Here is a 25,770-nt window from a genome sequence, read left to right as displayed (position 1 = left end):
CAGCACCTGGCACAAGGCCTGGGCACTGTGGACGCTCGGCACGTGCTGCCCCTGCCCCCATGGCCTAGTGCAGCATGAGCCAGGCAGCCGACCACTGGCCACGCCCACCCCTGCCCCTTTGGTTGCTCTGAGATCAGAGTGGGAGGCGGGGGCAGGAGGATCCTGGACAGGCTAGAAGGTCCCAATCTGCCATGTGGCCTGGGCCGCATCCCAGCACCCAGCTGCCTCCCTCTGTGAAACCCGGAGGGCAGGTGCCCAGGGACTGAGGACTCAGGGAGGAGTTAGCAGTCCCCACCCGGCCCCCAGCTGCCCTGGCCCCCTCATCCACGCCAGGGCTGCTCTTGCTGCTCAAGCTGTCAGTGGAGGGGGCTTCTAGAACACTCCAGGCCATGAAAAGTCTAACATGTTCCACCTACTCTGCCCTCGAAGGGTTTGGATTGGGAGTGAAGAGCGAGCCTTTGGGACAAGCAGGAGTCAGGGCAAGTGTTCCTCAGATTCAGCTGGGAATCTAGAGGCTTTCACTGCTCTGGTAGGAAACAGCCTCCATTTCCCCACCTGCAAAATGGGGTGGCTAATCATCGCACTGCCCACTTGCACCCAAAGTGGTGACCACTTGTCCACCTCTGCATCCCACCAATGCAGCACCTATTTGTTCAGCTGCAGAGGAGTCCTTGTAACCCCTTATCTCCCATGTGGGGGCAGGGGCATCTGCAGGTGCACCTGGGGCTGGGCCCTTGCCCACTCTCAGGGGATGAGGCTGGGGAGGCCCCAATTCCTTAAGGGCCAACACAGGAGTCTCTGAAGTCTTTCCGAGTGCAATGGGGAGCCATGGCCAGTTCTTGAGTGACGGGGTCATTGCTGCCTTTTCGGTGCAGAGTTTGGGAAGGCTGAACTTGGGCAGCCAAGTGAGAGGAAAGAGGGGCTGAGGGCGAAGCCTCTGCAGGAATGTTATCCAAGGGATGGCCGACTCGTGGAGATGGAGGACGGCATGAGGTCATCTTCCAGGAAGCCTGGCAGCCTCTGACGTGGCCCCCACCCCCACCCCCCCACCGGGTCTCGTCCAGGGCCCCATGAGACACCACGCCAGTTACTCAGCTTGTTCCGTGCTTTATTGAACCAAGGCCCTAACAGATGACTCATCGGGCCTCTGGGCACAGCCCTCCCCACATCTGTGAGAGTCGGAGTCCAGAGGTTGCTCGGTCCTTGGTTTAGCTGCTACTGTGACATTTCCTCTTGAATATTTCCAAACCCTAAGTGTCAAGTTTTTGTCCACACAGACACACACATATTCCTGCCACAGGCTGTCACGCTCACCACAATGCCTCCACCTGGTCTGTGTGCATGTGTGTGCAAGGCACCGTGCAGCCATGGCCACCCATCCGTCCATCCATCCATCCGTCCGCCCATTCGTCCATCCATCTGCGACAAGACAGCAGCAAGTTCTGACCATACAGGCCCCCAGCTTCACAGCACTGGGAGCTGGGGTGGGCTCACGAGTCGGGCCCTTGCCCCAGGAGCCCCCTAGGACACTAACAGCCCTTTCTGGGGGCAATACCAGCTGGGGCCCAGGTGGGTCACTAATGTTGGAGTCTGACCCCAGCTGGACACCGGGAGCCTAGACAGCCAGTGAATGGGTCCTGAGACGGGCAAAAGTCCCACAGACAAGCCAAGCACGCAGCTAACACTGACAAAGGAAAGAGTAAGAGCTTAACGCTGGTGCCAGACGCACCGTACAGAGGGGCAGCGAGAAGGAGTGGAGACAGGGGCGAGACGGCAGGCACACTCATGACTCCTGGAGAGAGCAGGGCCAGGCCAGGCCCAGGTAAGTGTACACCGGGGTGGAGCTCAGCTCTGGCCTGCCCCCAGCCTCAGCAGACACATACAAAAGGACTCTACTGGACAGAAAGACACACTCAAACCAAAACAAGGAAGAAGAAAGGCGAAAAGGCTCCTGCTGGGGCCAAAAATGCTTCCTTTGAGCTGGCAGTCACCCAATTTAACTAACCCAACAGGCTGGGCTTCTCCAGGGGAGGGGCGGGGGCAGGGTGCTGGGGGGGAGGGCACCAGGATGTAGAACACAGTATGATCGGAGGGAGATGAGGGGAATCGGGGTAGACGGACAGGACACCCGCACCGTCTGTCCCCCGGATAGCACCTGGGGCCTCCTGCGGGCCCTCAGCCCTGCAGGCCCGTGGGCAGCTGGTGCCCGGGCCCTGCCAGGCAAGCAAGGTGGCAGGCGTGAGGTGGGCGCCTCACTGCTGCTGCAGCCGGCTACACAGCTCCCGCCGGCTGCGCTCCCCAGCCCAGCTGCGCGTCTTGAGGCGGAAGGTCCTTAGCTCGTCCTTGAAGGCCTCGTGGTTCATGGGCCGGTAGTCCTGGGGCTCACAGAAGTTCTAGAACGGGAGGGTGGCGGGGAGGGGGGTCTGTCAACCTGGGGAACAGGGACCATGTCCTCCCTTTTGCTTCCTTTGGGCGACAGCCTGCCCGAGCCCTTTCCCGCTGTGGCCACCCCCACCCGCCACGGTACCGGGTGCTGCGGGAAGAACTCCTTGTAGCCCCCTTTCAGGATGTACATCTCCGGGTAGAAGAGGCTGGGGTATTCGTTGGCAGCGCGGTCTCGCTCCCTGATGAAACGGCACCTGCACCAGCAGAGCGAGGCAAGGTGGGGTCAGAGCTGGGCACGCGGATATCGGGGCCTGTGTCCGTGCCGTGAGAGCCACGCGGGTGTCAGCCACACACGCACTATCACATCAGCCCAGCTGCTGGCTAAGAAGGGGCTGGGAGGCTCGCGGGAGGAGAAGAGCAGGCTCCACTGGGGAGACCTGGGGCCTGGAGCAGGAAAGGGAAGCACGGACGTCAGTGGACAAAGTCAGAGATCCATTCCGAGTCTCCCACACAGACCTGGTGAGCGCTCAGGTCGGGGGAGGAAAGGTGGGAGGAGAACCACGGTGTTGGGTCCCAGCGCCCAGATGGAAGTGGGTGCCAGGGGCTGGAACCCCGGAGGAGAGGGGAGGGCAGCTGGCATGAGCACTCGAGATGGAGTAAGTGGGTGCAGACTCCCCGCACACAAGACTGGGCTGGCGAGCCACCGGCAGTCAGATGGACCAGGGCCGGCCCTGGATGGCGTCCAAGACAGGAGAAGGAGCACAGCTCAGCGCCGGGTGCCGCGGTGATGGGGGAGCCTAACGGCATCCAGCTGTTCCACTGGGATCCGATGTGGTGGCAGCAACGGGTGCAGGGTGGACGTGAGGCCCGACAGGAAAGAGGGGAGAGGGGAGAGGGCTAGGGGTGCTGTAAAGCGGGGATGAGGTCGGCTCCAGGCCATCAGACGAGGCTGGGGCCCAGTCCAAGAGCTACTGGGCGCATACCCCGGCCACCCGAGTGGCCCCAGAACAGCAGGCCTTGCAGGGAAGGCCAGAGGCAGACCCCAGGCGGCTGTGCACAGCTGGACTCACATGCGGGGCCCACGCTCAGATGAGAATTCACAGTGGAAAATGAGGATGATTCTCTTGTCCAGGCTGCAGGGCACGATGGGGCTCTGTAGCAGGAAGTTCTCGGCGTCCCGTTCCAGGGGCAGGTTCACGGCAGACTGTCAGGGAAGACAGGGGTCAGGCCGCAGCCCCAGGCCCCCTCTCTCCTTTGCAGTCCCCATCTCTCAGACAGAAGCCCCCGCCTCTTGCTGGGCAGGGTCTTTCCCCAGCCATCACCAAGTCACCCTCTGGGCAGAGGAGTGGACCCATGTAGGGTCTGCAAAGTCAGCCCCTCCCCAGCGCTCTGCCTCACCTTGATGTGCCCTCCTTCATACTCGTAGGGGTATCTGCAGTCCACAATCACAAATTTCTCCACGATGTTGCTGAATTTGCCTGTCAACAGGGCCACCATCTAGAGGAAGCCATGGGGATTGGTCCCAGTGGGTCAGGCTGGCAGCCAGGGACTGGTCTGAGCCCTCCCACGGGCCCAGCCCCAGGGGAGGTTAGCAGCCCGCCAACAGCAGCCCAGGTGCACCTGCTTACCGTTTCGGGTGAGATGTACTTGAGATCTTGGTGTTTTCCATCTACGGTCTGCAGCAGGAAGGCCTGAGGGCAGGGAGACAAAGCAGGAGAAAGTGAAAGTGGTAAGGCCTGGCCCTAGAAAGGAGAGTTTCATTCCCAAGCCCAGAAGCCATCCAATGCGCCCTGGTTCCCATAGCAACCGAGAGGCACCTCTTGGGCCTGATACCCCAGGAACAACCTAAGAAGGGAAGTGAAGAAGGGGAGTAGAGATGGCTTCCTGCCTTCTGCCTCCCGTGCTCTGCGAAGCCCGAGACGGTGGCACAGGGAGGGTCCAAGCTGGACATTAGTTTGGGGGTGTTTTCCAAGGCTGAGCTACAACAGGTGCCTGGATAGATTCAAGGTGCAGTCAGAAGACCAAGGACAAGGAAAAGGGGGTCTGGGGGAGAGAGGTGGAGCTGAAGGGGTTCCGGAGCTGGGGTGCCTGGCCAGGAAGAGGTCAAACCTCCTGAGGGGCCCCTGCGGTCAGCACCTTGGAATAGTCGCCGATGAGCCCACGGTGGTCACTGTCCAGGATGTTCTCAATCTCATCGTGACACAGGGACTTGGAGCGGAGCACACGGGCCTTCTGGGAGGTGAGGGTGAGAGGTGCTCACCTATCTGGCTGCCACCCCCTCTTTGCCATGCTCAGGCCACCACCCGCACCCTATTGGCTGCCAAGAACCAGGCCAAGAGGGCGGTGACCTGGGTGCCTCAACAGCCTGGCCCCCAGGGGCACTTACGGGCTGCTGGGGCTCCCCCAGCTCCATGGGAGGGGTCCCACTCCTCCGCCGCTTGTTCTGGATGGGTGTGTCTCTGTCCTGGGGCCGCTCCAGCCTCTTGAGGATGGGCCGAATCACACTGCAGGGCATGGACGGGGAGCGGAAGAGCCGCTGGCACTTGCTGAACATGACGAGGTCCTGGCAGGGGTGGCAGGTCAGAGGTCAGAGGTCAAGAGGGCCCAGCCCCGCCCACCCCACTCCTGAAATCCCACCTAGAGGGAGTGCCCCCAGGCATACCTGCTCCTCTTTATCCACAGTCTTGACCAGTGGGGCACTAATGAGACTCTCCATACCCGGAGGGACTGCATCGTCCTCCTGAGGCCAAACCAGCAAGGACACGGTCACAGCCAAGGCGCAGGCCAAACCCTTCAGGCCCCAGTCCTCTAGCACAGCCTGCCCACCTCCTGGCAGACCCCCGGCCTGCCAGTGCCTCCACATGGGGCAGCTCTCAAGACCCAGGGGTCACAGGGACCCACTCACTGCTGGGCATGCACTGGGCTGCACGCAGCCACCCACCCTGCCGGCCTCCCCTCCACTCTGGCTCCAGCCTGCTACTCTCCTCTGATTGGCCAGGGGTCAGGCTTAACTCAGTTACCTCAAGTTCCTCTTCTGACATTGGAATGAGGTCATAGTCTTGCCAGGGGCTCAGAGCTCTCTTCCTCCTGGAGCTCCCAGGAAGAGGAGGTAGGGGCCTGGCAGGGCAAGTTTCTGTACCTTTAAGTCACTCTCCAGGATGTCCACAAATCCATCGTCTTCCTCAGCTGTCCCTTCGGTGGAGGTCAGGGAGAAGGGGGATCGGGCCAGGGGGCTCAGCTCCCCAACTTCCATCTTCCGCTCGGGGCTGACACTCTGTCCCGGGGACGAACAGGCACAGTCGACCAAGGGGTGGAGACCAGAGGCAGCCCCCAGCCCCGCTCCTCCTGGGCAGAGAGTCCCCACCCGCCTCCCGCCGCCAGGCTGTCTCAGAGGTACCATCAGGTCAGGGGCAGAGCTTGGCCTCTGGGTAAAGGCTTCTCTGCGGCTGGCCCACTCTGCCTGGGCACGGGTGGGGCTGGGCTGCACCGGCTTCCATGGCATCTTGAAGACAACCCCATCCTGTGGGCAAGGGCGGGGAGAAGGCATCAGCCAGCGCTGGAGGACCGCCCCGGCCGTGCCGTCTCTCCCTGGAGCTCCCCCAGCCTGGCCTTCAGAGCGCACATTCTCCTTGTCCTCCTCGGAGCTGCTGGCCGCATGGCCGCCTGCCTCGCCCTTCCTCCAGCCGTGCGGTGTTTGCCAGTTGGTGATGTTGCGCAGCACGGGGCTGTGGCCCAGCAGCCTCACCTGGAGAGCAGCGAGGGCGGCAGGTCTAAGGGCTGCAGCCTCTGGCACCAGCCCAGGCCCCAGCTTCTCTGAACCCTCCTCGGCCGATCCACCCCTCCCTGGCCCCACCGGCCAGCCCAGGGACACCTAACTCCACCCTCTGGGAGGTACACCCCCCCCGCCCCCGTGGCTGGCCAGCGGGCCTCTGGGGATACTCACCGGCAAAGACTGGAAGCGTCTGATGGCAAACTGCTCGCTGCAGAAGGGAAGGGGAAGGTCAGAGCAGGGGCTGCGTGCACCACAGCCCCTCTGCAGCCTCGGGGGGGCCCAGAGGCAGCTACAAGGCCAGGGACACCTACCTCCGGATGATGCGGCTGGCTGCCTGGATCGCCTGTTCAAACCTAGGCGAGAGAAGGGGCCCCTGCAGCCCATCACCCGCCTCCAACACCACATACCCTAGCCACAAGGCCCAGGGATGATGGGCAGGGCCCAAGCTCAGGCGAGAGGGAGGGGAGGGAGAGCACCCACGACTGGTGGGGCCCAGGTATTGGGGAGGGGGCAACGGAGAGGCAGCCTGGGATTTTAAAGGCCGCTCTGAATAGGAGAGGGCCCAGAGAATGGCCATGATGGAGACAGCTGGGGCAGGTCGCAGGGTCGCTGAGGCGTCACCAAGGCAACGGTCTCGCCAGCCTGCACACAGGCCTTCCACCTGTATGCAAATCACCTCGGTGGGGGCCATATGGCTACCAGGCGAGGCATCCATCCATACCATGACAACAGGCTGCGGGCACCCAGCAATGTACGTACTCCAGGGCCCAGATGCCAGTGGGACTGGGCTTCCCTCCCCTTGTGAGGAGCTGGCCTGGCTCCCCCCACGACAGGGGCCTGTGCTGTCACAACAGACCCCCCAGTGACAAATGTGCAGGGTCACATCCTCTCCTCCCTCCTACGGAATTTTCTAGGACCCGGCTTCTGTCCCAACTCCTCCTCCTGCCTTAGAAGAAGCCAGCAGGCAAGGAATTCCAACAGATGTTCCTTTAGAGGCCGGGGTAGAGGCTTCTAGATATCAGCCCCGCCCCCCAGCTATGTTACCAGAGACCACCTGCCACGCCAAGCTTTTGTGCGTACACACACACACACACACAGCTTCTTTCTGACAAACTCTGTATAACCGTCAAAGCAGGTGCAGAGGTGGTGGGGGCACCCAGGCCCCAAGTGATGCCCCACCCCCACCAGAGGGAGGGCTGTGCCCAGCCAGGGGCATCAGGGATGATCAACCTCACTCACTGGCTGGGTTTCCAACCTGCACCTGGGCCGTGGGAGGTAAGGCAAAGACAGCTCTGTGTTGTCACCAAAAACCAACCTGCAGTCCTCCCACCCCCACCCAATTCTCTCCCCATTTCCTGTTTGTGAACAAACTCTGCAGCCCAGCCCAGTCTGATCAAAGGCAACAGGAGGAACAGCAGTCATAGCCGCTGATGCCTTAAACCCACAGCCAGAGACCTCCAGCCCAGGAGAGGGATGCTCAGCTGTCCCTACTAATGGCTGGCAGCTGCTCCACCTGTTTGGGTCTTAACAGCTGGATGGGAACAGCTGTGCTGCGGATGGCATTACTCCTGCCCCCCCCCCCCCGCCACGACGGGGAGGTATCTGTCCACAGCAGAGCCCACCAGCTCTGTCCACTCCCTCTCTCTCACAAAGGACCTGGTCCAGGGCTTGGCCAGGGGTCAAGTGTCTGAAGCCAGAGGTTGCTGATGGGCCTAAGGCCCAATCAGTCTGCAAGCAACTGTATTGTGTTTGACACAGAGTGAATTAAAGCACTGAGTTAGTTGGAACATATTTTTAAATTGTGATTATTTCCTAGTTTAAAACAATGTGTAGAAGCAACAAAGGATAACAGGACACACATTGGACTTATGTTCCCATAGGACAAGGCCCAGCTGGGGTCCAGTACCCACTGCTCCCAGGGGCCACTGTCCCCACCACCCCTGGCCCCCGTCCACTTTCAGCCAGCTTTCTGAAAGCAGACACTTCTGAGACAGGAAGCCGAAGCCCAAGGCCAAGGCAGGTCACCGAGCCCTCTTTGTGGGGCCTGAGGACTCCTTCCACTCTCCCAGAGCTCTCCAGCGAGCTTTTGCTAGAACGGGGATTCCCAAAGGCAGGTGGCGACTCCTTTGTGTAGGGGTCCCCGGCATCTACTCACGTCTGCTCTGCCACCTGGGGGTCCACAGGGCTGGGCGAATCCATGCAGAGACCTGTGGGGACAGAGGGCCTGGGTTTGAAAGGGGTGACGTTCCCTACCTGTTTCCCCCCAGCATGTCCCAGGAAGGGGAGGAAGCCCTATTTCTGCTTTCCATCTGGACACACTTTAAAAAATGAGACAAGAACCTAGCCATGAGCTGACATGCTGTCCCCACACAACACAGGGCTCCACTCCCTGTTACTATGGGAACTCCTGTCCTATACATTTTAAAACCACAGTGCTTGCTAAGCATTTTTTTCATGAACTGGTTTAAAATAATTTGTTTTAGAAGAGATCACGGCTTCTTAAAGTTACAGACTCAGAGAATGCTGTAGACAGATCAGCTCGCAGGCTCCCGCGGCTCCCAGGTGGGGCTGTATGTGTGGTTTAAGGACTCTGGTGCCTGGTTTCGGATAGGTGAGATCTCCCCTCCCACAGAGGGCCCCACCCGGCCACCAGCCCGGGCTGGGTGGGTGGGTCCCGCCAGAGGTGTGTCTTCCTCCCAGTTTTGCAGGCCAAGCAGGGAGGCTCCCGGGCACACCAGGTTGTGGGAAGAATGTTAATCTGACCTTGCAGGGCATCCAGCAGCCCAGGCAGCCCCCCAAACTCAGACCTCCCCAACCACGTGTGGGGCCTCACCTGCATCAGAACACTCAGAGGAATCAGATGACAAGGAAGACTCGGATGCCCGCCGTGACAGGGACAGACGCGCCAGCCGGCTTCGGAAGAGCAGGCTCCCGGCCTGAGCCTCTGGGGTCTCACTGGGAGGGGAAGGGGGTACCAGAAAAGGAGAGAGGTAAATGCAGGCCTCCAGGCCCTCCCTGTTCTCAGTCACCCAGCTCTGAAGGGCCCACCTGCTCCTCAGGACAAGGAGGCTTAGCCCACCAAGTGCCTTCTCTTGGATGGCAGGCTTAGGAGAGGCCCTCCCAGGTGCAGGGCAAGTGATCACAGGGCGAGGGCAAAGAGGCTGGGGGCTGGCGTGGCGGTCAGTGGGGCAGCCGAGAGAGCAGCCCTGGGAGCCCTCTGCTCCTCAGACCCCTACCCATCCCAGGGCCTCCTTGGAGAGAGAGACCTGGGTCTCTATGGCTGCTGGGGGAAGTCAGCCCAGCCCCTGAGGCTTGCTTAGGGAACAGGATTAGGATTAATGACCTGAACCCTGGGGGCAGAAGCAGGGTGGAGGGAGCAGAGGCATGGGCCTGTGAGAACCCCACTGCTCTGCCACCCTCAACTTCCCCCTCCCGGCTCATATCTCCCCGCCTGGGGAAAATGGAGGAGATGCGGACAGAGATTGGGGTGGGGGGGGGCACCGTGGCCGAGTCACAGTAAGGGAGGGGGAGGGGAAGGAGGGTCCCTGGAGGCTTGCGCAGACCAAAGGGTCACCTGGAGGGTCTGATGCCCCTTGCCCAGGGCCCCTGAAGCAGGGGTAGGGACTCCCTCTGCGCTGACCCGGCCGCATCCCCACCCCACCTGTAGTGCTCAACTCCCACGCGCGGTTCCTCTGGAGCCGAAGGACCCCGTCCTGGTCTCTCACCCCACGCCCAGCCTCTGGGAGGCGTCCTACCTGCCGAGCCCCGCCAGATTATGCATGGTCTGTGTGAGGGTGGTGACCGGCGAGGAAGCGGCCGTGCGCTCCGGAGACCCCAGGAGATCATGAGACCCCAGCCGGAGGCCCGGGAGGTGGCCCGGACGCTGGACGCCACCGCGCACGCCGGCCGGACTAAGGGCCGAGCATGGTGCAGGCTCCGGCCGGGGCACCTCCATCGCGGCGGGGCGGGTGGAGGGCCTGGGGCCGGGAGCGGGCCCGGGGTTGGGGGAAGGGAGGGAGGGAGGAAGAGCAGTGGGACTGGGAGTGAGGGAGGAGAGGGATGCGGGGAGGGTGGGGAGGGGTGAGGGGCGCGGGACTCAAGCACCAGTCCGGGAAGCCTCTGACTGCAGCTGCCACCTCCACCTCCTTATATATTCGAAAAATAACAGCGGCCGCGCCGCCGGACGCCACCAATGGGGGCGCGGGTTAGAGGAGGGCGGGCCCGGGGGCGGGGCCCGCGAAGCAAGAGGCGCGGGGGCTGGACCAGCCCGGCCCGCCCAGCTCCAGCCTCGGGGGAGGCGGAGGAACTGGGGTCCATCCCACGGCTTGCACACCCGCCACCCCCAACCCGGGCGCGAGGTGGAGACCCCCCGAATCCCGCGCTCTGGGACCTAATGTGGAACCTTCCACCGACAGAGCGGGCCACAGGCCCCAGGGGGGTCCGGAAAAGAGGCACCCGGGGTTAACATCGCGCGCGAGCCCCAGGAGGATCCGGCACGTTTGCCAAGCACGGCGGCCCTGGGCGGGCTGCGTTCACCGTCCCATTTCACAGACGCGGATGTGGAGGCGTGAAGTTCATGGGCTTGTTCAAGGTCATGCATTTGGGAAAGTGGTGGGACCAGCCCTCGCTCGCTGCCCGACGCCCCTGACCCCGCCGGCTCCTTGCCCCAGCGTCTGGCAGCGCGGAGCAGCTCCAAAGGGTAATTCGTGGACCGAACGCCCAGTGCAGGCGGTGGGACGCCGGTGGGAGCCCGAGGCCGCCAGGGGCCCCGCTTTCTCTAGCAGTCCAGGGGAGGCTCTGACGGCTGGACTGGACCCGGGGCGTCAAGGAAGGGGCCAGCGACCAGAGAACTCGGTAATGGAAGTAGAACCTACAATGGTGGCTTGGCTCACTTGGTATCAATGGCATAGTATTGTTCAACTGGCGTTTCTTTGTAGAATCTGTCATTAGTTTAAATTGGGCATCTTCTAATTACCTAATCACCTCCCAGCTGAGCCCTTGTCTTCCTGGAATGAGGCCAAAGGGCTGCACCCCTTCTGGGGGGTACGCAGCGCACCCCGTCTCCCTGGGGAAGCGGCGACCTCCCGAGGGTGACAGGCTCAGGAGGGGAGCGCAGCTTGGAGGGAGGGGTCGCGAGCACCCGCGTCCCTTCCCTCGCTGCCCGAACCTCGCCCCTGGGTGAGGTTGGCGAAAGGGAGTGGCGGGGTGGGGGGTGGGGTGGCGCTGCAGGGTTGGGGAAGGAGAGGGGAGGCTCCAGTCCCACCCGAGAGGAGCAACTTTGAACATTCTGCCCAGCCCCGGTGCTGTTTCCTTTCATTCTCGGCAGTCAAGGGTCTGGCTCTGACCCTCCAGCCACCGCCCAGCCACCGGCTGGGAGGGATGGGGGGGGGAGGGGGGCTGTGCCTCAGGAGGCGACCCACCCTACCTATCAGAAATAAAGCTGCCCCAAGGGTTGCATTTTCAAGATCAGCACAGAAGAAAAACACTGCTCCCTCCCAACACACAGGATGTGGGGAGGTGCTGAGGGAGTCACCCTTGGGAACCCTTGAAGATGGTTTCTGGGCCTGGAGGCCGGACTACAGCCGGGCCCAATACTTCCCAGAACAAAGCTGTGTCTTCCTGAACCTCCAATCAGACCATACATTATCATATGCTCAAAACAAAGCTAGTCGAAAGAAATCAGTTACAGTAAGTGGTATTTGAGGGGCCCACATTGTGACACAGCCAGTTAAGCCACTGCCGCGATGCCAGCATCCCAAATGGGAAAGGGCTGAGTCTCAACTGCTCTTGCTATCTGCTATCCTGCTCCCTGCTAACACACCTGGGAAAGCAGACGATGGCCCAACCAGGTGGGAGACATTTGGGTAATGAACCAGTGAATGGAAGCTATCTCTCTCTCCCTGTCTCTCCTGCTCTCTGCAACTCTGCCTTTCAAATAAATAAATAAATCTTTAAAAAAAATGTTTAAAACATTTTTAGGGGCTGACATTGTTGTGGAGCCGGTATAGCCACCGCCTGCAACACCAGCACCCCATTTCAACACCGGTTCAAGTCCCAGTTGCTCCACATTTTATCCTGCTCCCCACTGATGACCTTGCGAAAAACAAAAGATGGTCCAAGTGTTTGGACCCCTGCCACCCCTGTGGCAGACCCAGAAGAAGCTCCTGGATTCTGGCTTCGTTGCAGCCATTTGGGGAATGAACCAGCAGATGAAAAACTTCTCTTAACTCTGACTTTCAAAAAAATAAATAAATGAATCTTAAAAAAGTTTTTTTATAAGAAGTATTGCAGGACCTAGCACTGTGGCGAAGCAGGTTAACATCCTGGCCTGAAGCGCCGGTATCTCATATGGGTCCCGGTTTTCTAGTTCTGGCTGCCCTCTTCCGATCCAGCTCTCTGCTATGGCCTGGGAAAGCAGTGGAAGATGGCCCACGTTCTTGGGTCCCTGCACCCACGTGGGAGACCTGGAAGAAGCTCCTGGCTTCGGATCGGTGCAGCTCCGGCCGTTGTGGCCAGTTGGGGAGTGAAACAGTGGATGGAAGACCTCTCTCTCTCCCTCTCTCTCTTCTTCTTCTCTTCTCTCTGTGTAACTCTGACTTTCAAATAAAATAAATAAATCTTAAAAAAAAAAAAAAGTATTGCAGCCATCAGAGAGGACTAACTTGTTGAACCAACCAGGTCCTGGTTGTGACACTTCACTGTGGGCTGCAGAAGTCCTTTTCCCATGGGAACAAGCAGACTTTCTGGTCCACCCATCAGCCCTGGGCTCCCCAGAGGGGTCTGATGTGCCCCTGGGGGTATGGCAGAAGAGGAGGAAACATTTTCCCTTGTTTCCAAAACCTCTGCTCCCATGTAGCATCTTCTCTGTGGAACTCACTCTTCTGATGCCTTTTCCGTCATGGGTTGTGACATGTAAAATGGTTTTTGAAAATTGCCAGATGGTACGAAAAATTCAGACAAAGGAGAAAATTCAAACGGCAGTGAAAATACAAAGGCAGTGGGCAGTCAGTCCCCACCCCACACAGCCCTCTGGACCCCTCCCCAGAGGCAGGCAGTTTTAGGAATTTGTGACTGATAGGCACTAAGCTGCCGAGAGAAACACGACGACAAGCACAAATGGGAGGCAATACATAATTTTAAATGTTCTAGGAGGTCGGCACCGCGGCTCACTAGGCTAATGCTCTGCCTGCAGCGCCAGCACCCCATGTTTTAGTGCTGGTTGGGGCGCCGGATTCTGTCCCAGTTGCTCCTCTTCCAGTCCAGCTCTCTGCTGTGGCCCGGGGAAGGCAGTGGAGGATGGCCCAGGTCCTTGGGCCCTGCACCCCATGGGAGACCAGGAGGAAGCACCTGGCTCCTGGCTTAGGATCGGTGCAGCGCCGGCCGTGGCAGCCATTTGGGGGGTGAACCAACGGAAGGAAGACCTTTCTCTCTGTCTCTCTCTCTCTCTCACTGTCTAACTCTGCCTGTCAAAAAAAAAAAAAAATGTTCTAGGAGCCACATTTTAAGAGTAGGAAGGAACAGATGAAATTACTTTTAATGCTTTATTACCATAATCTATTCAAAATACTCATATTCAACATGTTATCCATATAAAATTATTAATTAGTTATTTTACATACTTTTTTGGATATCAAATTTTCAAGATCCAACATACATGTTATATATATTTGCACACATCTCAATTTGTAATTGCCAATTTTCTTAAGGATTCAGGGGCCAGCATTGTGGCACAGTAGGTTTAAACCATCTCCTGTGATGCCAGCATCCCATATGAGCACCGGTTCGAATCCCAGCTGTTCCACTCCTGATCCAGCTCCCTGCTAATGCACATGGGAAAGCAGCAGAAAATGGCCCGAGTGGTTGGATCCCCGTTGTCCATGTGGGAGACCGGGATGGAGTTCTAGGCTCCTGGCTTTGGCCTGGCCCAGCCCTAGCAGTTGCAGCCATTTGAAGAGTGAACCAGTGGATGGAAAATCTCTCTCTGTGTCTGACTCTCCCTCTCTCTCTGCAACTCTGCCTTTCAAATAACTAATCTTTAAAAAGACACAGATTTAACATTTATTTATTTGCTTGAAATAGAGACACAGAAAGAGAGAAGAGATCTATCATCTGCTGGTTTACTCCCCAGTACCCACAACAGTTGAGATCAAACCAGGCTGAAGTCAGTATCCTGGAACTCAACCTGGGTCTCCCCCATGGGTGACAGAGAAAGACCCAACCACGTGAGCTATCTTTTGCTGCCTCTCAGAGTGCACATTAGCAGGGAGCTGGAATGCAGAGCAGAGTCAGGACTCGAACCCAGGCAATGTTGAAACAGGAGGCAGGCATCCCAGGTGGTGTCCTAATCACCAAGCCAAAACCCACCCAACACATGTGACATTTCAAGTCTCAACAGACACTTGGGTAACATACAGAGAATACAGGTCTGTGTGTTTACATGGAGTGTACACCAGTATATGAACCACTGTACCAGGTTTTCATTTCCCTTGGATAGGGATCCTTATCAGAAGCATAATTTCCATCCACTCGAGTCCCTAATGCTGACAGTGCAGGTCATCAGCTTTGGAAGTGATGCCGCAAGTGTGCTCTTCCGTGTCTGCGTGCACTCCAGCTACAGAACGCATCCCCAAGGAGGAAGCGCTGCGAGGCACAGCATCAGGTCCCGCAATCTCCTTTCCCTCTCCTGACTCTCAGCTCCTCGAGCCGCCTGGGCTACTGAAGGTCGGGCACCAGGTCACTCCTCTTCCAGTCCCCTAACACCTTGCATGGATGGCTTGAGCCCCAGGTTGGTCTCTGACGCCATTACCCACTTCTAGAGATTTCTCTTAAGGAGACGACAGAAGCACAGGCGACGTCTGCTCATGGAGTCACTGTTCTTCAGCAGGGGAGGTGGATCCTCTGTATTGTGCAATGGCTGCAGCCTTTCAAGAATGGGCCACAGGGTAGGGATGCCTGACACTTGGCAGGGACTCAGTCTGTAATTGTTGATTATTGGATAATTATATATTGAGCTTCCAGAAAAGATCTATAAAAAAAGGAAGTCTGAAATTGGGCCTGGCATTGTGGTACAGCGGGTTGAGCCGTCACCTGCAATGCTGGCCTCCCCATTGGAGTGCCAGTTTGAGTCACTGATGCTCCACTTCTGATTCCAGCATCTGCTAATGTGCACCCTAGGAAAGCAGCAGATGATGGCCTAAGTACTTGGGCCCCTGCCACCCATGTGGGAGACCTGGATGGAATTACTGGCTCTTGCCTTTTGCCTGGTCCAGCCCTGGGCTGTTATGGCCATTTGGGGAATGAACCAGTGAATGGAAGACCTCTCTCTCTCTCTCTCTTTCTCCCCCTTCTGCCTTTCAAATAAATAAATCAGTCTTTTTAAAAAATGTGTATGGAAAAATGCTCTACAAGAATATTCTTTCTAAAAGAAAGAATGATTCATTTCTATGGCTCTAGTTTTCATCTTTTTACTCTAATTTTTTATATATTTGAAAGACAGACAGGTCTCCCATCAGCTGGTTCATCCCAGATCCCAGCAACAACTGAGGCTGAGTCAGGCTAAAGCCATAGCTTGGAACTCAGTGTGGATTTCCCACAGGAGTGGCAGGAACCCAAGCACTTGAGCCATTACCTGCTGCCTCCTGTTGTTCACATTAGCAGGAAGCTGGGTTCCGGAATGGAGCTGGGACTTGAACCCAGGCTCTCTGACGTGTGATGCATCCCAAGGAGTGTCTTAATCATTGTCCCCAAGGATATTCTTTGATTTGTAGAATTAAATAAATAAAACTTCAAGTCCTGGCTGCTCTGCTTCCAATCCAGCTTCCTGCTAACATGCATGGGAAAGTAGAAGGAAACGGCCCAAGCACCTGAGCACCTGTCACCCATGTGGGAGACCCAGACGGAGCTCCTAGCTCCTGGCTTCAACCTGGCCCAGCCATGGCTGTTGAAGCCATTTGGGGAGTGAACAGTGCATGGAAGGGGAATCTCTGATGTCTCCAATGCTCTGCCTTTCAAATAAATCAATCTTTAAAAATAAAAATGATGAAATGGGGGTAGGTATTTGGTGCAGCCATTAAGATGCCTGCATCCTACACTGGGTGCCTGGGTTCAAGTCCTGGCTCTGCTTCAGGTTCCATCTTCCTGCAAATGCGCCCCCTGGGAGGCAGAGGTGACGGCTCAAGTACATGGATCCCTGCCACCTATGTGTTAGGTCTAGTTTAAGTTCTAGGCTATTGGCTTCAGCCTGGCCCAGCCCTGGATGTTGTGGGCATTTGGGGAATGAACCAGTAGATGGAAGCTTGCTCTCTCTCTCTCTCTCTCTCTCTACCTCTCCCTCTCCCTCCCTCTCTCTGCCGTTTGGTTTTTTATTTTAAAAAAGTGATTAAATGTTATTTTTTTAAAAGATTTATTTTATTTATTTGAAAGGCAGAGTGACAGAAAAAAAGGGAGAGACAGAGATCTTCCATCCAATGGTTTACTACCCAAATGGCAGCCATGGTCGGGGCTGGGCCAGGCCAAAGTCAGAAGCTAGAAACTCCACCCAGATCTCCCACATGGTGGCAGGGATACAAGTCTGGAACACCTCTGGCGACTTTCCAGGCTCATTTGCAGAGAGCTGGATTGGACTCAAACTGGTATTCTCATATGGGATCTGGAATAGCAGGTGGTGGCTTTACCCCCTGAGCCACAATGCCAGACCTGAGTGTTCTTATCCTCAAAGTTTTCTATATTTTAAAATGTTCCCCAAAAAGGTATGATTTTTATAATTAATTAAAAGTACATGTTCTCAATCTGGTGGTTTCTCAAGAGCCCCATTCCTATGTATATAGTCAAGAGAACTAAAAGTTTACAGCCACCCAAAACTGGTAAACAAAACTTTATAGCAGCATTATTCATAATAGCCAAAAGGTGGAAGCAAGCCAAATGTCCCTCAAGCGAGGAAAAAGTAAATAAAATATCATACATCCATACCTTGAGACAGTATTTAGCTATAAAAAAATAAGTCCTGATACATGCTACATCATGAATAAACCTGGAAAACATGATGCTAGGGGCTAGCATTGCGGCATCACGGGTTAAACCGTGGAAGACAGCCAGAGTGCGTGGGTCCCTGCACCCATGTGGAAGACCCTGAAGGAGCTCTAGGCTCCTGGCCCCAGCCTGGCCCAGCACTGGCCATTGTGGCCATTTGGGAAGTGAAACAGCACACGGAAGATCTCTGTCTCTCCCTCTCTCTCTCTCTGTAACTCTGCCTTTCAAATAAATAAATAAATATTTAAAAATAAAACATGATGCTAAATGACAGAGGCCAGTCATAAAAGACGTATGGGGGCCGGCACTGTGGTGTAGTAGGCTAAGTCTCCAGCTGTGGTGGCAGTTCATGTCCCGGCTGCTCTCTGCTATGGCCTGGGAAAGCAGTGGAAGATGGCCCACGTGCTTGGGGCCCTGCACCCACACTGAAGACCCAGAGGAAGTTCCTGGCTCCTGGCTTCAGCCTGGCCCAGCTCTGGCCATTGAGGCCATTTAGGGAGTGAACCAGTGGATGGAAGACCTTTCTCTCTGTCTCTCCCTCTCTCTGTCTGTAACTCTACCTCTCAAATAAATAAATAAAATCTTAAAAAAAGATACATATGATTCCATTCTTATGTAATGGTCAGAAGATGGAACACATCTATGGACAGAAAGTAGATTAATGGCTACGTAGGACTGGGGAAGGGGCTGCAAGGGTTAGAGGGACACACAGATGAAACGAAAGGACATGGGGTTTCTTCCTAAGGCAATGGAAAGAGTCTAAAATTGACGGGTTGCTTATATCTGAATTGTATGCTTTAAATTTTTTTAATTTTAATTTTATTTGAAAGGCCATGAGAAAGAGAGAGCTCTCTCTTTTGCTGATTCACTCCCCAAATGCCTCTAACAGTCAGGGCCAGGTTAGGCCAAAGCCAGGAGCCAGGAACTCAGTTTACGTCTCCCACATGAATTGCAGGGACCCAAGCACTTGAATTGTCATCTGCTGCCTCCCAGGGTGCATGTTAGCAGGAAACAGGAATGGAGCTGAGACTTGAATCCAGGTCCTCCAGTGTGGGATACGGGTGTCCTAGGTGGCTGCACCAAACACCTGCCCTGAACACTCGAATTGTACACTTTAAATGGGCAAACTGTACCACACATGACATATATCCCAGTAAAGCTATTTCTTTTAAAGAAAAAAATATGGGGGCCAGCACTGCAGCCTAGTGGGTAAAGCCGCCACCTGCAGTGCTGGCCCATTCAAGTCTCAGCTGCTCCACTTCTGATCCAGCTCTCTGCTATGGCCTGGGAAAGCTATAGAAGATGGCCCAAGTCCTTGGGCCCCTGCACCTGGGTGGGAGACTAGAAAGAAGCTCCAGGCTCCGAATCAGCTCAGCTCTGGCCGTTGCGGTCATTTGGGGAGTGAACCAGTGGATGGAAAACCTCTCTCTCTCTGCCTCTGCCTCTCTGTAACTCTGCCTTTCAAATAAATAAATCTTTTAAAAAAAGAGAAAGAAATAGTATATTCTGTAGGGGACTGGAGGCACGTGAGCTGTTTATTTTGGAACTCTTGACTCTGGCATGCTTTGGGAAGTCTACAGTTGTTCCCAAATGGCTGGACACTCTCATTCCCATTACCTGCATCTTCCCTGACCCCATCAAATACTCACAGTGTCTTTTACCCCCAGGCCTCTCTGGGCACAGCCACTTCCAGGACAGAAAAGAAGCCACACACAAAAACTGCTGGCATAGCCATTTCCAGACAGCTGGTCTACCTATTGCCTGACACAGTCTTAGGGCTCATTTCTATCCTCTCTCAAATGATCATTTCTCCCACCCATTCATCCAGGGCCCTCTTCTCCCATCCAAGTACTAACCTACTAACCAGGTCAAACCTGCCTAGCTTCTGAGATCAGAGAGATGGAGTGAGTTCAAGTTGGTATAGCTGTATTCCCCCATCTCCTCTGTAAGCCCCTTATTTCCACTATTGCAACTACAGAGAAATCCATGGTCCACCTTCTCTTCTCTTGGCCCAGGCTGCCAGAGCTGCCCGGCAAGCCTGCTACCCATCACCCACACACCTGACCACACCCTTCATGCACCTCTACAGGACTGCCACACTCCTTTTCATTTTAAAGGGGCGGTAGCACTCGCTTGCTAAAGAAAACCTGGAAAGTCCAGCAAAGTAGAAAAAACGCCCACCCATACATAATCCATTCACGCAAACGCACCATGGGTCAGGAGGCAGAGGGGACACAGGTTACAGGGATGGAGTCTCCAAAATGGAGACACGGCTTCCTGAAAAGGAATGGGAAGCAAGCCCTCAGTCCTCAGTTGGCCACACATTCAATGTTTGCACAGGGACCATACACCTGTCATTGGCCAAGCACTGATGTGGTCCAATGGGAAAAGACCTCTTACATTTTGTTCTGGACTCTGAGATCAAACGAACTTTTTTTTTCATATATATCTCAGGGGTGGGACAGGTCTTTCTAAGTAAGACATGGAACTCAAGCAATAAAGGAAAAAAATGGACAGAACTGCCTAACTGCCTCTTTGGAGATGAAAACCTTCTCACATTCAAAGATTCTCTGGGGTGAGTGTTTGGCCTAGCACTTAAGATGCCCATTAAGATGTTTGCATCCCATACTTGAATGCCTGAGCCTGATACCTGGCTCCAGTTCTTCTTCTTCTTTTTTTTTAAAGAATTATTTTATTTCTTGGAAAGAGTTAGAGCCAGAGAGAGAGGTCTTCCATTCTGCTGGTTCACTCACCAAATGACTGCAATGGTCAGAGCTGAGCTAATCTGAAGCCAGGAGCCAGGAGCTTCTTCCAGGTCTCCCACAGGGTTGCAGGGGTCCAAGGACTTGGGCCATCTTCCACTGCTTTCTCAGACCATAGCAGAGAGCTGGATCAGAAGAGGAGCAGCTGGGACTAGAACTGGCACCCATATAGGATGCCAGTGCTGCAGGCTGGGATTTTAACCCGCTGCGCCACAGCGCTGGCCCCCTGGCTCCAGTTCTTGACTCCAGCTTCCTTTTTTTTTTTTTTTTTTTTTTGACACACAGAGTGGACAGAGAGAGAGAGACAGAGAGAAAGGTCTTCCTTTGCCGTTGGTTCACCCTCCAATGGCCGCCGCGGCCGGCGCGCTGCGGCCTGCGCACCGCGCTGATCCGATGGCAGGCGCCAGGTACTTATCCTGGTCTCCCATGGGGTGCAGGGCCCAAGCACTTGGGCCATCCTCCACTGCACTCCCTGGCCACAGCAGAGAGCAGGCCTGGAAGAGGAGCAACCGGGACAGAATCTGGCGCCCCGACCGGGACTAGAATCCGGGTGCCGGCGCCGCAAGGTGGAGGATTAGCCTAGTGAGCCGTGGCGTCGTCCTCCAGCTTCCTCTTAATGGCGACCCTGACAGGCAACAGTGACTGCACAGGTAATTGGGGTCCTATCAACCGCCAGGGAGGCCTGGATTGAGTTTTCAGCTCCCGCACCCCTCACCCACCTCCCATTGCAGGCATTTGGGAAAGGAACCAGCAGAGAGGAGCTCTCAAATACATAAGTAAAAAACATTTTTAACAATTTTAAAGATTCTTTAAACTAAAAGACAAGTGGGAAACAGAAAACATCTAAAGATTTATACTTAAAAATGTACTTAGAGATCTTATGTTCAGAGTATGTGAAGAACTCCAAAAAGTCAAGAGAAAAACCATACACAAGAGAAACACAGACAAAGAATACAACTAGAAAATTGACAGGATGCAAACAGGCGATAAAGGGGCGGACATCGTGGCACAATGGGGTAAGCCACAGCTTGGGATGCCTGCCTCCCGTACTGGAGTACAGGTTCGAGTCCCACTATTCTGTTTCTGATCCAGACTCCTGCTAATGCACCTTGGAAGGCAGCAGATGATGGCCAAGTTGTTGCCACCCACATGAGAGACATGGTTGGCATTCCTGGCTCCTGGCTGCAGCCCAGCCCAGCACTTGTTATTTTGAGCATTTGGGGAGTCAACTAGTAGATGGAAGATCTCTCTCTGGCTCTCACTCTTGCTCTCACTCTCTCTCTCTCCCTTTCAAATAAAAAGAAAAAAAATTTAAAAATGAACGATAAAGGTGTGAAAGGAGAAATGCACAGGAAGACAGCCACGAACTACAATTTCCTCCCGTGGCTTCCCCAGCATCACGCTGGCCTGCCTTCCTTCACCACGGCCTCTGCTCCGCGCAGGCTCCTAGGGGTCCTTGCTGGAGCTCAACCTTGAGCACCCAGGGCACTGTCCTTGGTCCTCATGTCTTCTTTGTCTACACCCATCTACCTGAAGCTTCACTGGAGCCCAGATCCCGAATCTGTCCCTCTGAGTGACAGCCTTCCCCTCTGCCTATGGCTTGACTCCCCCCTATATTGTTCTTAGGAGACTTTTTAAAGCATTTGTATTTAAAGCATTTTAAAGCAAAGCATTTGTTGTTTTGAGAACTAACTGCTTTTATGTGTCGGGTCATCCTCGGATACCACTCTATTGCATACACATGACGCACTCCTGTATGCACTTATGCATTTATTTAGCCCATAAACGTACGCATTTATGGCGACATGCATGGAAAAGTCGAGAGACTAACACACACTATCCATATTTATCTACCGACTGTGGGATTACTAGAACTTGTAAAACATAGGTAGCACCGTCCAAGAGATATAATATTGCAGTGTTGCTTATAAAAATAAACTAAATATGTAGCAGTTTATTGCATAGATTGATCACCCATAATTGGAACAATATACAACCATTAAAAAGAACGTTGCCAATGATATTCACCCATATGGCAAAATTCTCATCACTTGATGCCAGACATATGGGCCACAGAATCTAATGTCTTTTTTAAAGCATTAAAAAATAATAATAATAAAACTGCACTGGCCGAGAGAAAACACTGGAAGGAAATGTATCCAAATGTTACCTGTGCATCTCTGCAGGTGCTGGGGAGGAAGGCGATTTCTGGCTTCCTGTATTTTTCGGTATCCGCAAAAGACATGGGTTATCTACCTTAGTTTTAAAAAAAGGAAGAAGAGGACGAAGCTGTTAATCCTTGAGGGCAACAAGCCGCTATCCACCGGCGCATTGGCGGCGCCCCGCGCCCCGCCCGCACGCCAGGGCCCGCAGGTCGCCGGACGCCGAGCGCTGGCCGGTCCCGCAGGCCGCAGCGCCCCCGGTGGCGGGTCCGGGGCGGCGGGAAGGGGGTGGGCGCGGAGGACGGGGAGGCGGCGCCGGGCGTCCCCGCGCTTCCCGCGAGATCCCGCTCCGCCCGCTCCGCCCCGCTCGCCGCGCTCGCAGCTCCCCGCGCCGCGGCACTTCCTGCCTCCCGCGCCCGCGCCGCCCGCCCGCGCCCGCGCCCGCCGCCTGCCGCCCGCCGCCCGGCGCTGCGCCCGCCGGCGCTCCCCGAGGTGCCCCCGGCCCGGCCGGGTCGCCGCCCCGCCCGCCGCCCCGCGAGCCGCTTTGTCTCGGGCGGGGCGCGCGGGAGAGGCCGCCAGGTGCCCCCCGCCGCGGGCCGGGGCCCCCCGCCCCGGGGCGGCAGCGGCGGTGCCGGGCCCCGGGGCGGGGGGCGCGCCGCGATGGGCCCCAAGCGGCGGCAGCTGACGTTCCGGGAGAAGTCGCGGATCATCCAGGAGGTGGAGGAGAACCCGGACCTGCGCAAGGGCGAGATCGCGCGGCGCTTCAACATCCCGCCGTCCACGCTGAGCACCATCCTGAAGAACAAGCGCGCCATCCTGGCGTCGGAGCGCAAGTACGGGGTGGCCTCCACCTGCCGCAAGACCAACAAGCTGTCCCCTTACGACAAGCTCGAGGGCTTGCTCATCGCCTGGTTCCAGCAGATCCGCGCCGCCGGCCTGCCGGTCAAGGGCATCATCCTCAAGGAGAAAGCGCTTCGGATAGCCGAGGAGCTGGGCATGGACGACTTCACCGCCTCCAACGGCTGGCTGGACCGCTTCCGCCGACGCCACGGAGTGGTGTCCTGCAGCGGCGTGGCCCGCTCCCGGGGGCGGAACGCGGCCCCCCGGACCCCCGCGGCCCCTGCCAGCCCTGCCGCCGTGCCCTCGGAGGGCGGCGGCGGCGGCGGCGGCACGACGGGCTGGCGCGCTCGCGAGGAGCAGCCGCCGTCGGTGGCCGAGGGCTACGCGTCGCAGGACGTGTTCAGCGCCACCGAGACCAGCCTGTGGTACGACTTTCTGCCCGACCAGGCCTCGGGGCTGTGCGGAGGCGATGGCAGGGCGCGCCAAGCCACCCAGCGCCTGAGCGTCCTGCTGTGCGCCAACGCCGATGGCAGCGAGAAGCTGCCCCCGCTGGTGGCCGGCAAGTCGGCCAAGCCCCGCGCGGGCCAGGCCGGCCTGCCCTGCGACTACACCGCCAACTCGAAGGGTGGTGTCACCACCCAGGCCCTGGCCAAGTACTTGAAGGCCCTGGACACCAGGATGGCTGCAGAGTCCCGCCGGGTTCTGCTGCTGGCCGGCCGCCTGGCCGCGCCGTCCCTGGACACCTCGGGCCTGCGGCATGTGCAGCTGGCGTTCTTCCCCCCGGGCACCGTGCACCCCCTGGAGCGGGGAGTGGTCCAGCAGGTGAAGGGCCATTACCGCCAGGCCATGCTGCTCAAGGCCATGGCCGCGCTGGAGGGCCAGGATCGCTCGGGCCTGCAGCTGGGCCTCATGGAGGCCCTGCACTTCGTGGCTGCGGCCTGGCAGGCGGTGGAGCCCTCGGACATAGCTGCGTGCTTTCGGGAGGCCGGCTTTGGGGGTGGCCCTAATGCCACCATCACCACTTCTCTCAAGAGTGAGGGGGAGGAAGAGGAGGAGGAGGAGGAAGAAGAAGAGGAGGAGGAGGAAGAAGAAGAAGAAGAGGAGGGCGAAGGGGAGGAGGAGGAGGAGGAAGAGGAAGAAGAAGGGGAGGAGGAGGAGGAAGGAGGGGAAGGAGAGGAGCTGGGAGAGGAAGAGGAGGTGGAGGAGGAGGGGGATGTGGATGACAGTGATGAGGAGGAGGAAGAGGAGGAGGAAGAGGAGAGCTCCTCCGAGGGCTTGGAGGCTGAGGACTGGGCCCAGGGGGTCGTGGGGGCTGGTGGGAGCTACGGGGGCTACGGTGCCCAGGAGGAGGCTCAGTGCCCTACCCTCCACTTCCTGGAAGGCGGGGAGGACTCGGAATCGGACAGTGAGGAGGAGGAGGAAGGTGATGAGGAGGAGGACGATGACGAAGACGACGAAGACGATGAGGAGGATGGTGACGAGGTGCCCGTGCCCAGCTTCGGGGAGGCCATGGCTTACTTTGCCATGGTCAAGAGGTACCTGACCTCCTTCCCCATTGACGACAGGGTGCAGAGCCACATTCTCCACTTAGAACACGATCTGGTCCACGTGACCAGGAAGAACCACGCCAGGCAGGCGGGCGTGCGGGGTCTCGGGCATCAGAGCTGAGCCTCTGATCCTCACTGGCAGCACCAGCCCAGGGCGGAGGACTCCCTGGGCCACCGCCGTGGATGGAGCCAGAGCGGAGAGCCCACATCCTCCAGTGATGTTCCCCTGGCCCTGCGACAGGCCCAGGTGCCCCAGGAGGGTGGGGGGGCCTGGGCTGAGGTCAGCCTCACTGCCTGTCCGTTGCCTCTTTTCTCTGAATCCTCTTCCCTCCCCATTTGCCCCAGGTGGGGTGGGTGGGGAGCGGTCCGGTGCTACCACGCCATGCCATCAGTGGACTAGACCACGGCAGCAGCCAGGGCTGGGCACTGGACGCTCCTGGCCGGAGAGTGCCTCTCCCCTCTGCCGTCCACGCCAGGTCTTCGGTGGGGGGGACCCCAAAGCCATTCTGGGAAGGGCTCCAGGGGGAAGAGTCCAGCCTAGGCCCCTGCCCGGCTGGCAGCCTCCCACCCCCACCCCCCGGGCCACCTCGAGAAGCACAGTCTAACTCGCTGCGGGCTGCTGAGCCTGCCTCTGCCTGCTTTCCAACTCCCTAATCCCTTTCTGTAGCCAGGCCGTGTGACGTTGGCCCTTGGTTTTCTTTCTAGATTGGAGTTTTCCAAGAGGCCCTCCAGGGGAGTGACAGTGGGCACCTCCCTTGCTGGGCAGCTGCAGGCCCCGTGCCTCTCGTCCCTCTCTGGCAGGGCCCTAGCCTGGGCAGAGGGGCCTGGGGCTGGGCCCAGAGTCCAGCCGTCCAGCTGCTCCTTTCCCAGTTTGAATTCAATAAATCCGTCCACTCCCTTTTGTGGGGGGTGAACGTTTTAACAGCCAAGGGTGCATCCTTCATGGTCTGGGCTTGCGTCTGTCTGGGGGACACGTCCTTGCCTGGTTCTCTTTGGTCCTTGATCTGGTGGGATGTGGAAGCAAAGTGTCGAGAGAGGGTGGCCCTGACCAGGGCAAGGGGCACAAGGAGCCCTCAACAGCCACATCTAGACTTTATCAAGGCTTGGGGAGGAAGAGGTTTTCAGTGCACCCACCAGGAGGGTGAGTTTGAGGAAGCCTAGCCTTGCAAGGCTTTGGGGTCACTTGACTGGGATAGGTGGGAGGGAGGCAACAGTCTGTGAGGCCAGGTCACCCAGTGTGCACCTGGGGACAAGACCCTCCCCCCAGGTCTGGT

General features: G+C 57.1%; 2 protein-coding genes across 7 annotated transcripts; one reads left to right on the top strand and one right to left on the bottom strand.

The window, feature by feature from the left end:
* Positions 1-1,091: 1,091 nt before the first annotated feature.
* CDC25B (cell division cycle 25B) lies at positions 1,092-22,344 on the bottom strand. Of its 6 annotated transcripts, none has more exons than XM_070052045.1 (16): positions 22,118-22,344; positions 8,991-9,112; positions 8,313-8,364; positions 6,469-6,510; positions 6,329-6,365; positions 6,008-6,130; positions 5,783-5,905; positions 5,525-5,659; positions 5,048-5,125; positions 4,772-4,948; positions 4,522-4,614; positions 4,014-4,076; positions 3,784-3,882; positions 3,456-3,589; positions 2,528-2,639; positions 1,092-2,393 (listed from the first exon to the last, which is right to left on the bottom strand). In XM_070052045.1, the coding sequence occupies exons 1-16, from the start codon at positions 22,123-22,125 to the stop codon at positions 2,253-2,255; spliced, it is 1,539 nt and encodes a 512-aa protein (XP_069908146.1). In that variant the 5' UTR covers positions 22,126-22,344; the 3' UTR covers positions 1,092-2,252. The 6 variants fall into 6 exon arrangements, with proteins under 6 accessions (XP_069908146.1, XP_069908145.1, XP_051701219.2 ...); XM_070052044.1 differs by having other exon boundaries at positions 4,522-4,617; positions 22,118-22,337; XM_051845259.2 differs by lacking the exon at positions 22,118-22,344 and adding an exon at positions 9,913-10,318 and having other exon boundaries at positions 4,522-4,617.
* A 160-nt stretch (positions 22,345-22,504) lies between these two features.
* On the top strand, positions 22,505-25,425 carry CENPB (centromere protein B). The gene has a single exon (XM_017341755.3). It carries the CDS (start codon positions 22,770-22,772, stop codon positions 24,615-24,617), a length of 1,848 nt encoding a protein of 615 aa, XP_017197244.3. The 5' UTR covers positions 22,505-22,769; the 3' UTR covers positions 24,618-25,425.
* Positions 25,426-25,770: the final 345 nt, after the last annotated feature.

Source organism: Oryctolagus cuniculus, chromosome 11, assembly GCF_964237555.1.
Source record: "Oryctolagus cuniculus chromosome 11, mOryCun1.1, whole genome shotgun sequence".
NCBI lineage: Eukaryota > Metazoa > Chordata > Mammalia > Lagomorpha > Leporidae > Oryctolagus > Oryctolagus cuniculus.
The sequence above is the reverse complement of the archived record's forward strand: the minus strand, read 5'-3'. Positions and strand labels throughout refer to the sequence as shown.